The sequence below is a fragment of the Saccopteryx leptura genome, chromosome 3 (genome assembly GCF_036850995.1).
Source record: "Saccopteryx leptura isolate mSacLep1 chromosome 3, mSacLep1_pri_phased_curated, whole genome shotgun sequence".
Classification (NCBI taxonomy): Eukaryota; Metazoa; Chordata; class Mammalia; order Chiroptera; family Emballonuridae; genus Saccopteryx; species Saccopteryx leptura.
In genome coordinates, this window is record NC_089505.1 from 12,691,249 (window position 1) to 12,706,823 (window position 15,575).

A 15,575-nucleotide genomic window follows, 5' to 3' on the forward strand; every position below is an offset into this window, starting at 1 on the left:
CTTAGAAATCACTTCCCATTAATAAACAAATGGTACCCAAGACATCTTATCTACTTTTAGCTGTACTGTTCATACCTTCAAGAACATCCCCTTTTCCTGAAGATGCTAAAAATATTTTATTTTATTTTTTTTATTTTTTTCTGAAGCTGGAAACGGGGAGGCAGTCAGACAGACTCCTGCATGCACCCGACAGGGATCCACCCGGCACGCCCACCAGGGGGCGATGCTCTGCCCATCCGGGGCGTCGCTCTGTCGCAACCAGAGCCACTCTAGCGCCTGAGGCAGAGGCCAAGGAGCCATCCCCAGCGCCCGGACCATCTTTTTGCTCCAATGGAGCCTCGGCTGCGGGAGGGGAAGAGAGAGACAGAGAGGAAGGAGAGGGGGAGGGGTGAAGAAGCAGATGGGCGCTTCTCCTGTGTGCCCTAGCTGGAAATCGAACCCGGGACTTCCGGCACACCAGGCTGACGCTCTACCACTGAGCCAATCGGCCAGGGTGATATTAAAAATATTTATAGCTAATACATTTGCAGCATTTCAACATCCAGTTGACCCTTGAATAACATGGGTTTGAACTGTGCAGATCCACTTATATGTGAACTTTTTTCAATAGATTTGGCCCTCGTAGAATTCAACCAACCACAAACGGCAGTTATTTTCAATCCGCCACTGGTGGCTCGAGGAAGTTGGGAGGCTGACCGCACGCACAGTTCTAAGCCATTTTATATAAGGGAATTCTGGCATGTTCCCCATGGATACAGAGAGATGGCTGTAGGTAAGTTTGGGGGCAGTCAAGTTATGTGCAGACCTTCAACTGTGCAGTGGGAGGAACATTCCTAACACCTACATAATTCAAGGGTCAACTGTATTTCGATTTATATCAATGACATTTTGGAAGAATAAGCTTTTTTATTACTTTTGATCTATATATAACAGGGCAGGCCCACAGCAGGTTTACTGTCGAGGTAACTGAGACCCACACTAGGGCGTGACTACTGTAGGACCTCTACTGAATACGTTTTCCACCAGGTCGCTCCTCTGGCTGGTCAGACCAAACGGCTTCCACACCAGCATGAGCTCCAGCAACCGCTCAGCTGACAGATCCCTGGTGACTGGGCCTGCCATTTTTTCTTGTAGTCTCGCTCAAGGCACACATAACTTAATAGTCACACAAAGTCTCAAAAGAAAAAGTTTTCTTTGCTATTGTAGCCAATACCACAAACCTAGCAGTTTAAAACACAAAAACGGATTCCCTTAAAGTGAAGTTCCAAAATGGGTAAATGCGGCGTCCCTTCTGGAGGCTTGAGGGGAGAATGCTTCCTCCTCTTGCTCGCTTCTGCAAGCTCTCTGCATCCCATGGCTCCTGAGCTCCACCTTCCGAGCCAACAGTGGAGCCTTACCCACCTGACTCTCTCCTTCCACCCTCACAGCACATCTTCTCTCTGACCCTGTTTCCCACTTAGAAGGACCTCCTGGATTACACTGAGCCCTCCTGAATAATCCAAGTTTAATCTCCCACATCAAGACCCTTATTAATCAGATCTGCAAAGTCTCTTCTGAAATGTAATGTTACATATTTACAAGCTCCAGTGATTCGCATGTGGACCTCATTGGGGGACAATTAATTAACCTACCACAAACCTTAGCAACTTTCTCGACTACTCTAAGTAGTTCCCACCTCTTCCTAATCCATCCTACGTATCACAGCTGGTTTCATCGCCCTTAAATCTGTTCCACATTCCCCCTACCCTTTCAATGTTGTCTTGCTACAAATTATTACAACTCCATTTCTTCCCAGAAAGCACTGACAAGTCTCCCTCAGCCCATGAGGAGGGGACCCTGGATTCCTAGAATGCGATTATGTGTTGATGCTTCATATCCCTTGGATTATTCATAAAAATTCTTGTGTTCTAAGGACCAATGGCAGAAAAACACTACTGCACATGTGAAAATGTGAAAATGTGTTGGGACCACATAAAATTAGTACTGCTTCTAAATGAAGAGAGTTCTGACTTTTGCCTTTAATCTAAAGCCTGAATTTCCAAGATGCTTTATCAGTACCCTAAATTACACGAATTATTTACCTAATTCAATCACAGAAAGAATTTACTTGGAGACCTTTGGAAATCAGATAACATGATCAGGGTTCAGCTCTTAGCAAAGAAAGGCAAGTGGCTCTATTTTATGTCATTTGCCCACCTGTAGTGAGTCTGTTGGCTCATCTTAGAAGTCATAACCCACTAAGAATCCTTTAGGGCAGCGGTTCTCAACCTGTGGGTCGCGACCCCGGTGGGGGTCAAACGACCAAAACACAGGGGTCGCCTAAAGCCATCGGAAATATGTATTTTATTATACAATACATTTTTAAATAAAATATTCTGCCTTAGGCAGAATTTGGCGCTAATCACACCTTACTTTCTTGTACCTCACATTCCTAAGTGAACCCTCCCCCAGTCCTCTCCTAAGATAAGCTCCCACCATCAAATCTGTTCTAGTCATACATAATAAATTAACATAAAGGAGTGAAGTTATACAACAGAAATGTGTCCTTTGATCTGATTTAACATTTATAATTAGCTTTAAAATCTGCACACTTCCTGTAATAACTACCCCTACAGACCTGGTTGTTACAGGTCTGCACAGAAGTCCCAGTGTCCTTGTAACATACATGTCTGGTCCACATTATATTCCACTAGTTAAGCCTTATACTTTGTAATTTCCATTTTCTAAAAAAATTAACTCTCAATAATGTTACTTCCAGTAGAAACTGTTCTTCCTTTTCTTTGCTCATCACATTACAAAAACCAAGACTCAAATTAGTCATGCACCAAACTGCTTTTCAAATTCTGTCTTAAAAGACGTAGAGACTCGAGGCAGACAACTACTTCCGCAGCACCTGCTGCCAGCAGGCCGTCACCCACCACTGAGCGTCTTGGAGCGGGCCGGGGGCAGCCCCTTCTTCTGCCGCTCCTTCTCGCGCTCGCGCGCCCGCCGCTCGCTGGAGTAGGAGCGCGACGACTTCCTCTTCCGCTCCCGCGAGCGTGAGCGCGAACGCTTCCGGTGCTTGCGCTTCCGGGAGCCAGAGCGGGACCGAGACCTTCTTTTTCTTGGTGATCTAAAAAAAAAAAAAATCTCAGTTTGCTACTAATGACAGTTAGTCTCCTATCAAATTTATCATGAGAAAAAAAGGTCTTCTATTTATATATCTATTACAAAGATTTAAGTATGATCAGGTGTCAAAAAAGCATGCATTCTCTAAAATTTATGTACTGCTAGGTCCACACGAGTCATAAACTTGTTTTTAATAATTCCTACTAAGTCTAAGTTAATACTCATAACTATGAAGAAGAATGAGATCCCAGTAATGGCCTCACTTTCTCTGATTTATCAGAGCTAAGAACAGGGATGAAAAGCCCAATAAAGTAAAAAAGGTCATTTATGTCAGTGGTTCCCAACCTTTTTTGGGCCACGGACCGGTTTAATGTCAGAAAATATTTTCACCGAACGGCCTTTAGGGTGGGACGGATAAATGTATCACGTGACCGAGACAAGCGTCAAGAGTGAGTCTTAGACAGATGTAACAGAGGGAATCTGGTCGTTTTTTAAAAATAAAACATCGTTCAGACTTAAATATAAATAAAACGGAAATAATATAAGTTATTTATTCTTTCTCTGCAGACTGGTACCAAATGGCCCACAGACCGTTACCAGTCCACAGCCTGGGGGTTGGGGACCACTGATTTAGGTGATTAAGATGTTCCTTTTTTAAAATTAGGAAACAAAGACTGTTTCCAATAGAGCATTAGGCCACCAAGTAACTCTGCTTACAAGCTTTACTGCTGAACTCTCAGCTGCCTGCCTGTCTGATGTAAGGCGGCACTGAGTTTCCCCTTTCCCATCAGCCCCAGGCCACTGACATCTCCCCAGAGTGCCACTGAGGAGGCGCTGCACACGAGAAGCTGCTCAAAGCAGTTTCCAGCACTGACCCTGTACCTGCGCTGGCCAGGTAATCAGGGACAGGAGGTAGATTCAAAGAAAGCCAAACTGTCAGACCCCCATTTACAAGAGATAAATACAAATGACTTCTTGAAACAAACAAATGATTGAAAAAGTGATCATAGATATTGGCCCCTCACCTAGCATCTACTGCTCAGATTTTAAGGGTACCCATGTGCAGGATATAGGGTATAAAAAATGTTGAAGACTAATGACTTTAGGTTTTAAGATAGTTTATAGCAAAAACAATGAATACATGGCTGCATAAAAATTTATCAGGTTAAGATAAGGCACCTTCAATCCAAATCTGAATGAGCATATACAGTAATGTGCCTTAGCCAGGTTGAAAATCCACAAGAAAACCATTTATAAGATGTGCTATAATAGATTGATGTTATGCTTACTGTTTATAAAAGTAACTTTTGTAGTTTTATCTTTACGATCATTTTTGGCATTATTATGAGGTGAAATGGAATGCAAGAAACTAGAATATCTAACACTATTCCTCTATGGCCTGATTTAACTGTTGTTCAGAGGTATTAATATCCTAAAACCTGGATGTCATCAAAACATTAACTATAATCAGTATAGTCCATAGCCAAGGTCTTATGCTATGACTGTGATTCATGTACATTACTCAAATGGCCAGAGACATACCTAATTAAAAACAGAATACAACTGCTTGTTTTTCAAATTCTAAATTATTTCTTTCTGAGAAAATATAAGATGTCATTCAATGAAAAACATTTCCTTTAACCTTGATTCAAAGAAATAAAGCCAACATTTTATATGTTTACACACAACTCTTTGTAAATATTATTGTAGAACCTTGAACGAGAGCGTGAACGTGTTCTTGATCTCGAGTGGACAGCTACTTTCTTTGCTTCCTGCTCAAAGACCTCCTCTTCCGCTCCTTCTTGCCCTTCATCTATATCCATGTCCTTAAAAATCAAAAGAACAGCAAACAAACAAAATGCCTGGTTGAGATTCAGTAGTGTTAACAAGTCTTTCTTACAAAATATTTACCGCATTAGTATAATTAAGGCCTAATAGCAAAACGGTTAGAGTGCAGAACTTAGCTGTGGGGAAAACACTCGGGCCACCATTATTTTACATGAAGTAAATAATAAAATATTCTCTATTTTTAATAAAAATTACCATCTTTTGAAATATTTTTCTCTAATTTATAAGTGTATGACCCAGGAAAGCACTGACTTTTTACCTGTTGTTGAATGTCGATGGAATCATCTAAGTTTGCTTCCGGTTCAAGGAGATGCTGCTGACTGCTGCCCTGAGACGGCGATGCGGAGTGCTCTGACCCGAAGGTCCCTTCCTGACTATCCTGCGGGGTGGCCTGTTGAAATGTATACAAACACACAAACATTGGGAAACAATAATTACTACAAAAGAAATTTTAAACACACAAACATGATGAGTTTTAAGACAGGACCCAACACTTAAAGAAATCCCATGTTTAATCTTTTATAATCAATCTAAACTTACACTTTGGTAAACAATCAAGTTTACCTAAAAGCATGAACCATCATAAAAAAGGGGATAATACTATGATATCGTAATAGAATGATAAGATCAAGTAGGTCTTCAAATAAATCTTTTGTTGTGGAGAATATACAGTACCATGAACTAAAGAAATATCATGAATGACATATAATGACAACCTCCAGGTGTGGTGAGGGCTACCATGTTTAGAGTGACACTAGTAATCCTCTTCTCTCCTTTAAGACACTATAAAAACTTTTAGGCCTGCGAAGCGGTGATGCAGTGGATAGAGCGTTGGACTGGGATGCAGAGGACCCAGGTTCGAGACCCCGAGGTTGCCAGCTTGAGTGCGGGCTCATCTGGTTTGAGCAAAAGCTCACCAGCTTGGACCCAAGGTCACTGGCTCAAGCAAGGGGTTACTCGGTCTGCTGAAGGCCCGCGGTCAAGGTACATATGAGAAAGCAATCAATGAACAACTAAGGTGTTGCAATGCGCAAGGAAAAACTAATGATTGATGCTTCTCATCTCTCCTTTCCTGTCTGTCTGTCCCTGTCTATCCCTCTCTCTGACTCTCTCTCTGTCCCTGTAAAAAACAAACAAACAAACAAACTTTTAGGCAGGTTACTTTGAGCTTCCTAGTAAATAAAAATGTGTAATTTTCTGCTATTTCACCCTATCTTAAATATAGTAAGGCAAGTGGACTGGTAGTCAATTACACAATTTATTCAATTTATTATTCTGTTGATATACTTTCCAATTCTAAATTTCTTTTAAATACTATCCACCTTATGCATTAGAAGAGTTGTTTTTCATCATTATTCCCTTTTCTTCATCACTCATTTTTTGAACAAAACTTTTAAGACTGTCTACTCCTTTCAAAGGGGTATTGTTACTGTATCTTCTAAGAGTTGGAAATAGTGTATAGAGCAATTAACTAAGCTGAGAGGTAAGAGGTGAGGGTATTGATATTCTTCAGACAGAATCACTCTCAAATGTGTATTAACTTTCATTTTTTACTTCAATAACCTGGTGTTAACTACAAGTTGGTCAAGAGTACTATACACCTTGACTTCACTGCTTCTAAACTTTGTGAAATAAAACTGGAACTGAGGCAAGTCAAAAGTGTTACAAAATCAGAAGAACAAATCTGTTGTTTGGATAAACCCTTCATCAGCACTCCCTCTTGCCTCTGTAACAGATTGAGATTTTTTATTATATCACTGACAATGTTTCTTTTCCTTGAACTACAACTTGTGTTTTCCTTTAAACACCCATATGCTCTTCACTGGGCTCTATGTTCAAGTTCCCGAATTCGAAAGCAGGTATGTATTGAACATAAATACTGCACCCACTCCAAACACCTCCATCAGAATCACTTCTTTAAGACAGGTATGGAATCCCGTCCTCCTTACTTCAAGGAACAAGTTCTGTCCCAGGGAATATCATTAATATTTTATATTGAATGTTTGCATTAAAAGGACAAGTTCAGACCCTAGCAGTATCTAAGGTTTACCACCCTTCTGCTCTAAAGTAATTCTTCCTTCTTCGACATTTCCATTGTCCTTCACTTAGTATGCCTGTCCCAGACACCAGAATGCTGCCCGTGTTCACACAGACGGACGTGCTCCATTAGAGAAGAGGTAACTTCAGGTGCTGCTTTTCTGTCCACCTCTGTATCTATCACTTGTCTAATAATGCTTATTTTAAAATGTTTGTGATATATTATTCATTTTCACCACAAAGTTTTGAATATTAGAAATATTACACATTTCATTTCACTGAACTTCAATTCCCTACAGTATAAAACTGGGAGTCAAAAGGCCCATCTCGGTCCAGGCCAATTGGTTCAGCCAGAGCGTCGGCCTGGTGTGTGGAAGTCCTGGGTTTGACTCCCGGTCAGGGCACACAGGAGAGGCCCCCATCTGCTTCTTCACCTTTGCCTTCCCCTCTCTCCTTCTCTCTCTTCCCCTCCCTTCCTGCAGCCATGGTTCGGTTAGAGTGAGTTGGCCCCGGGTGCCGAGTATGGCTCTATGGCCTCTGTCTCAGGCGCTAAAAGATGTCTCTGGTTGCAAACAGAGCTAGGGCCCCAGATGGGGAGAACATCACCTCCTCGTGGGCTTGCTGGGTGGATCCTGGTTGGGGCACATGCAAGAGTCTGTCTCTGCCTCCTCTCCTCTCACTTAAAATTAAAAAAAAAAAAAACCAAAAAACCCAAAAAAACAAAGAACAGTAGCAAAATCATCATTCCCCTTCATGCTAGGGAGCTGAGTGGAGAGGAACTAAGCTGCAGCACTGAAACACCACTGTCTCCTGCTCTCCACTCCCAGTGTGCTGAAATTAATTTCTACAATGTTTCTGATCAAGTCATAAGTTGCTTGAATACATTTTGATTACAGACAAACTCCAGATCCTAAAAAGACTTATCTTCCTAGTAAGAGTTGAAGAAAAATCACCATACTTAACACCAACTATAGAAGAGACAGCAATAACTCTAGAGACCACAAGGTGGAGTTATGAACCTTTTGAGGCTGTTGCTGCTCCAGAAGCTGCTGCCTGAGATGTTCCAGGTTCTGCTGCTGTAGCTGCTCTGCTATCTGATGAAAAATGGAGTTGTTCACAGATTCCGACACATGAGAACTAATAGGAAAAACAGCGGAAATACATGTTAAAACCCAGTAAAGACAATATAAAAATAACTGAGTATTCAGCACCCTTCAGATGCCAAAGAAATGAAACATACTTGACTACAATGTTCACTTTTGGAATATTAAGAAAGAAAATGGATATACTTCAGAACATTAATACATTAAAACAGAAATAAACTCTTCAATAGTATTTCAATAGATAGCATGTTAGAGATACTCTGATGAAGATCTGATATTATTATCTTGTAATACTCTTAAATACATATAAATTACTACTTCAATAGAACATTTTAAGAAAAGTCAATAAAATACTTCTAAAAACAGTTAAAAAGGATTTGAACAAAGTACATTAACCTCTCTAACCATGAAGTAAATAGTGGGGAAAATGTTCTATAAGTACATATGAAATCTACCATTGTAACCTACCATAATCTGCTTTCTTTAGAAAAGCATTCACATTAGGTATGTTAACAGAAATAATGTTTAGACAAGAGGAAATAATTTAACTATATTCTGGGAAATTCACACCTGGAATTCTAGGTGCCACAGGTAAAATGAACAAAAAAGAGGGCATCCCCAAAGGGGCAATCAGGATGGTGAAAAGTCTTTAAACAGCTGAAAAAAGAGTATGTCATCTGGAGCAAATAAACCTCAGGGAAGAACGATATCTATCTTCAAAAACTGAAGCGCTATGTCTCAAAAGATAATGGAGCAAATATGTTTCCTTGCTTCGGAAAGCAAAACAAATGAGTGTAGAAGGCATATCAAAACAGGAATCAGTAACAAAATAATATAAAATCACGACAATTACTAACTTCTCATAATGGAAGAAATTACCATAGTGGATAAATAACCTCCTGTCAAGACTGTTAAAAGATGATTCTTTTATTGTTCAGGAAACTGATCTACATAATTACAAATGCTTCTCCTAACTTTATCATCTAAAATGTTTTTAATTTTTTTTCAAGAGTTTCTTTATCACCAGAATATATCTGTATTTTATATTATATAAATAAGTCTTTCCACACATTACCCTTATATGTATATAGAACTAATTAATGACCGCTGTAGAACGAGTCCCAGAGGCTCCCCCTCCCCGCCCCATTCTCCCACAGTCCACACCACCGTCCACACCGCCGCTCAGACTGGCTACCCCAGTGCGGCTTTCACAACCACTCACAGAACCTAGGATCTGCGGACTTGCTGGGGGGGCGAACTGATCTAAATAAAAACATACAATCCACTTCTTTAAAAAACAAAATCTCTACAACCCTAATCTCTACGTCCAGTTGGTCTGCCACATTCGCAGAATCTGGTCTACTTCCCCGAAGTGGCCACTGGCACTAGAAGCAAGCTTCTCCCGATTACTTCAAATATTCTTACAAGTGAGTTAAATAACTTAAAGCCTAACACAGATATGGAAAATATAACTAAATTTATCAACATTTATCAATGTTTCTATGAAGACTTCTGATATAGCCCAACTAGCTGCAAAGATGTGAGTTAAAATAACATAGTGAGGCAACTAGACAGCAAGCCTGTAACGTCGTTCTGCGATGTTACAGCAAAAGAGCCTGAAAAAATAGCCTGACTTACTCAAAGTATACCTAGTAGTTCAGAATGCAACATCCCATCTAATGTTTATAAAAATGACAGGAAAAAATATGGTTATAAAGGAAAACATGATTCTTACAGTTGAGAAGTTGGAATTTCTTTTTTGGGTTCTTCACTATGCTCAGAATCTTCCCCAAAATCAAACCTATCCATCAACTTCTAGGGGAGAGTAGGAGGTGGGGTAGAAAGGAAGAGAAAGGGGGGAAAGAAGAGACAGATTAAAAAGTGCTTATCACAAAATGGTTACAAATCCTATTTTATTTAAGGTCAATAATGTCCCACTAATTTATCTGTATCACTTGAATATGAAAATGTTTCATATCATGCTGTTATACTATAATCAAACAGTTTGAGAAGATCTTTACTTTTAAGGTACTCTGACATACAATGCCTTATATAACAGAACAAATCATAACACACAGGATAAATACCAACATTCTATAGCAGAGAACACCAGAATTAAAATAAAGTGGCTTGCCAACAGTTATAAAACTTGATAGTAAACATCTAGGACTATATTCAGTGGTCTATTCCTAGTACAGTTTTTCTTAAAATACTCCCCGTTTTCTCAATGATCAATTAAAATGATTTTTACGTGGTCCAGCAATTTAAAGCCAGACTAAACTATAGTTGGAAGCTGCTGGCTAAAAAAATCTAATAACCCAATAGATCAGTGTTTTCTACTGAAAATAACAGTAGCAAAAATAAAAACAATTTAAGGGTTACACTTCCAAAGTATTTTAATATTCCCATAATTAACAAGAATATTGAGGATATCACACAAAGTACACATGAAAGGATTTCAACATTAAAAACACTGTAGTGAGGCCTCAATTTATCAAAATATTTTAGAACAATGACAACTTCTAAGGAAAATTGTTCTTTGAACCTACACACTTAATAGTTTTAATTTTAACAGGTTAAAGTTACAGAACACAATAATTAGTATATTTTTAACACCCAAAAATAAATTTAAAAATTCCAAAAATAATCATTTGCCTCAAAATTCAGTTTTCTTAACCTGTAAATCTTTAACTTTATGCAAAGAAAAATATTCTCAGTATTTCAAGCAGAATTATGAAATTACTTAATTTCAGAAGTTTGAACCTTTTGTAAAACTGGTAATATCTTCCATAGTATAGTGAATACTGAAATAGTTCTACAATGAAACACAATTCGAACTCACATGATAGTAAATAAAATCCCTTAGTTCACACAAAACATTTAATACGGTCATTTCTACCTTGTTAAAAGACACCCCCTGTTCTAAGGGGTTGAGAGTGTTGGCTGCTGCGGCTGCAGCTGTGAGTTGTGCGGTCAGAGCCTGCAACTGAACAACAAGCCCCGCATCCAGGGCCTGCAGAATGGAAGGTTGGGGCTTCTGCTGTTGTATCTGTAAAGTCTGTATTAACTGCTGAAACTGGAAGGGAAAAGAAGGGATATTAATACATACAGGTGCGGAGTTTCATCTACAAGAATGCCCATCTAAAACTTTTGGTCAGCCCTGGCTGGTGGCTCAGTGGATAAAGCATCAGCCCGGAGTAGTCAGGGCAAAAAGGAGAAGTGACCATCTGCTTCTCCACCCCTCCTCCTTCTCCTTCTCTCCCTACTCCCCTACCGTAGCCACTGGCTCGATTGCTTTGAGCATGGCCCCAGATGCTGAAGACAGCTTCACTGGAGCACATAAGCCTCAGGTGCTAAAAATAGCTCGGTACTCGAGCATCTGCCAAAGATAGGGTTGCCTGGTAGATCCTGGTTGGGGCATATGTGGGAATCTGTCTCACTGTCTCCTCTCCTCTCATCTAAAAAAACACAAAACTTAAACTTAATAAAATTTGATCTCCTTTGGAGATCAAGAAAAAAAACTCAAAACAATTTTTCTAAAAATTAATTTTGTGTGCCATATATAGCATATTCCTTAATAAGTCTGTCTTCCTTCTGGTAAGTCAGAAAATTTTACAGATAACCAGATAACGAACTTATCACAGGCAAACTGATTTTTTCACTAAGCTTTTCATCCCTTCTTCAAGTTGTTACTTAATCTCTGTAAAAGAACAAGCACTGATCACAACTGCTTTGCTATCTTTCATGTCTGTCATCTGATAACGTTTCCTTAAAGTAGAGAAGTAAAGAAATCTGTCCCTCAGAGCAGAGTCCAAAACTAAGGAAATTAAAGGTGAACAGTGCAATGCGAGTTGAAGGTAACCCATTCCGCCCATTCTCTCACTCTTTTAAAATACAGAAGTAGTAGAAAGATCTTAAAATGTCATAATTATGTAAACCCTGCATACATCCTAGAAGTAAATAATACTTTTCTAATTGAGGTGTAAACCCAAGTTAAATCTGCAAATTATCAGTTTAGAATAAAATAAAAATAGAAAAGCTACTGCTAAACAAGACATTTGTACTCTAAGTGTCAAGTTCAGTTTATAGTGGGAGACAGTACAATCATCACTCAAGATAACTGTAAGTAAAGTCATTTCATGCCCATCTATAAAATAGCAATATTAAGAAACAAAGGAGTCATTTATCTATCAAATAAACTTTTACTGAAGATTACTAATGTAATAACAAAGAATAAAAAACATATTTGAGTTACTGAACTGAGAAAGCTACAGAATAGACAAGATGGAAGGAAGGAAGGAAAAGGAAGGGAAGGGAATGAGGGATGGGAAAGAAGGGAGAGAAGAGAGGAAAGAAGGGAGGGGGAGGGGAAGGATGAAAGAGGGAAGGAGAGACCCCACGTTCCCTTCACACATTTTAACTGCCTCTTCTGACACCCCCATTTTCCCCAAGAGCAGTTTTCAGTCACATGTTCAGACCACTACAAGACCGTATGTTTTCCTCTAATCTGGACTTCATATTCTATCCATTACTATGTTTTCTTGACTTTCTAAGTGCTGTTTCTTCTGAAAAATCCCTTCTCCTTCCCAAAGTATTTATTTTCATAGTTTTTGTTTGTCTGACTGTTTTCAGAGAGAGAAGGGAGAGAGAGGAGACAGGAACATTGAACTGTTCCTGTATGTGCCGTGACCCGGGATTGAACTGGCAACCTCCGCACCTCTGGACAACACTCCAACCAACCGAGCTATCCAGCCAAGGCTTCATTTTTTTTTGTTGTTAATTTTTTTTCTTTTTAGAGAGACAGAGAAAAGAAGGGGAGAGAGAAGGGGAAGGGAAGCATCCGTTTGCTGTTCCACTTGTGCATTCATTAGTTGCTTCCCGTGTGTGCTCTGACTGGGGATCAAACCCTCAACCTTGTCATTACCGGACAACTCTCTACCAGGGGTCCCCAAACTACGGCCCGCCCTATGCGGCCCCCTGAGGCCATTTATCCGGCCCCCGCCACCCCAGAAGGGGCACCTCTTTCATTGGTGGTCAGTGAGAGGAACATAGTTCCCATAGTTCCCACTGAAATACTGGTCAGTTTGTTTATTTAAATTTACTTGTTCTTTATTTTAAATATTGTATTTGTTCCCGTTTTGTTTTTTTACTTTAAAATAAGATATCTGCAGTGTGCACAGGGATTTGTTCATAGTTTTTTTTATAGTCCGGCCCTCCAACAGTCTGAGGGATAGTAAACTGAACCCCTGTGTAAAAAGTTTGGGGACCCCTGCTCTAACCAAATGAGCTAACCGGCCAAGGCTGGTGGGTGTGTGTGTGTGTGTGTGTGTGTGTGTGTGTGTGTGTGTATTTTTTTCTTTTTAATAGAAACAAGGCTATTCAGATTTTGTTTTTGATCTTGTGTTAATTTTGGTAAATTGTGCTTTTAAGACTCTGTTTCATCTAAGTTGTCAAATTCACTAGCATACAATTGTTCATAATCTTATTATCTTTTTGATGTCTGTAGAATCTGACTTGCTGGCTCAAGACAGCATGATTTTCTTAAACTCTTGATTTGCAATGCACTGTGTATGTCTACCTGAAATACCTCACAAATTTTATTTGACAAATATTCAAAACTATCACTGGGATAAAATATAACACCCAGGATAATCCACATCACACAGGTCTTAGATACCCTTGGCTGGAACAATTTAGTATAGCTACCAAAAATATTTGGAGATATTTAGACCTAGAATTAAAAAATTAAAGATCACAGCTGCTAAAAATTGTATTATTCAAAGACTTCCTTTCACAAGTAATCCTTTGGCATCAGTCCAGGTCATCCGATTCCAGTCCCATCATGATGGTAGATGTGTACTATCCCTTTCTTCCCTCCGTGCAAGCAGTCCATAGGCAGAGCCTGTTCCTTCCCTCCCCCGGAATCGGGGCTGGCTTTAGCAACTTGTCTGATGAATCAAATGTGACAGAGTGATATTCTGGGACTTCCAAAGCTAGATCAAAACAGTCTTGTACCTGTGCCTGGGTTTCTTGCAAGACTCAGTCTATGGAGACAGATTGCCCTATAGGAAGTCAGGCTGCCCTGAGCTCAGCATGTTCTAGAGGTCAGCATGCTCCAGCCACTAGACTGAGCAGAGCATGCTAGCCACACCCACCAGGTACCAGACAGGGAAGTGAAGGCACCCTGAACCCTCTAGACCTGCCCACACACCAGGGAATGTGACTAAGAGACTTCACCAGATATTTTTAAAAATGAAAACACTTTATGATTTTCAAAATATCAGCATCACCAAATATTTCAATAATTTTGTATATTATCAATTTAGTTTCCCAATTGACCCCAAAAATGAAAAAACTGGGTCAAATCTGTGACTTATAATTGAATTGATTTTACCCTATTTTTTCACATATTCATTATTTACTTTCCTTCCATCATCGTTACCAAAACAAAGACACTCCTATCTCCAGACCTGCTCCTCCCCCCCACTCATAGATCACGTGACTGCAACGTAAAAATCTCTGGCAATTCCCCGCTACTTAGCATCTCAGTCCTTTATTTCTCAACCTGCCATTTATGTCTAGTGAAACCCAGGCCCCGCTCTTAATTCTACCATTTCAACTTTGTCACTAATAACTTACATTCATGGACCATCTTATCTTCTCAACAACTCCACTCTGAAATATCTTTTGTATGCCCAACATACATTATTAATTCATTTGACAAACAAGTACTGAACACATACTATAACCTAGAAACCGAGACACATGGCTGAACAGAACAGACAAAAATCCTTGCCCTGTGTACCAAACATCCCAGTGGAAAGAGACAGAGAATAAGCACAATAGGTAAATTATGCAAGCTAACAGAAGGTAGTAATGCTAAGGGAAAAAATCAGTCAGGTGAGAGTGAAAAGGAGCGTGAGGGAATACAAGGTAGGGTCTGCAGTTCCAAGTCACGGTTCAAAGACTTCACTGAGGTGACAGTTAAACAAGACCTCACACCACATGCGTATGTGGGGAAAGAAAATTCAGAAAGTTTTATCACACGGATCACAAAATCACAATTAATTTGCTTTTAAACAACAGGTTAAAAAAAACAGATGCTAAACATGGGCTTATCCTCATAACCAGCCATTAGAACTCTCAATTCAAATGCCTCTTCATCAAAAAAACACCTTCTCTTGGCTACCCTCTTCAAGACTGATCCTGTCCCCAGACCTAGCCAGTCACTCGAACGAGTTAGCCGCTTTGGCCCTGGCCATTGCTCAGTGGTTGAGCGTCCTGAGACGCCACAGTGGCGGCTTCAATCCACATCAGAGCACATACAGGAAGCACCATGTGAATACACAACTTAGCGGAACATAAAATGTTTCTCCCTTTCTCCCTCTCTCACTCCCTTCATCTCTCTAAAATCAGTCAAGAAAAAAATAAAGATTTACCCATTTTAGGTAATACATCACGATCCATACTTTTTCACTG

At 39.8% G+C, this 15,575-nt stretch overlaps 1 protein-coding gene across 7 annotated transcripts in view; it reads right to left on the reverse strand.

Annotated features, from left to right (window-relative positions):
- SCAF8 (SR-related CTD associated factor 8) overlaps positions 1-15,575 on the reverse strand; it is a 172,526-nt gene that overhangs the window by 112,332 nt on the left and 44,619 nt on the right. For 6 of the 7 annotated variants that reach the window (XM_066372947.1, XM_066372948.1, XM_066372952.1 and 3 more), the window contains 6 exons: positions 10,996-11,172; positions 9,832-9,911; positions 8,013-8,130; positions 5,216-5,347; positions 4,822-4,934; positions 2,919-3,112 (listed from right to left, as the gene is read on the reverse strand). In XM_066372947.1, the coding sequence (XP_066229044.1) occupies positions 2,919-3,112; positions 4,822-4,934; positions 5,216-5,347; positions 8,013-8,130; positions 9,832-9,911; positions 10,996-11,172 (814 nt within the window). The remainder of the gene's footprint in view (positions 1-2,918; positions 3,113-4,821; positions 4,935-5,215; positions 5,348-8,012; positions 8,131-9,831; positions 9,912-10,995; positions 11,173-15,575) is intronic. The other variant, XM_066372949.1, reaches the window with a different exon arrangement.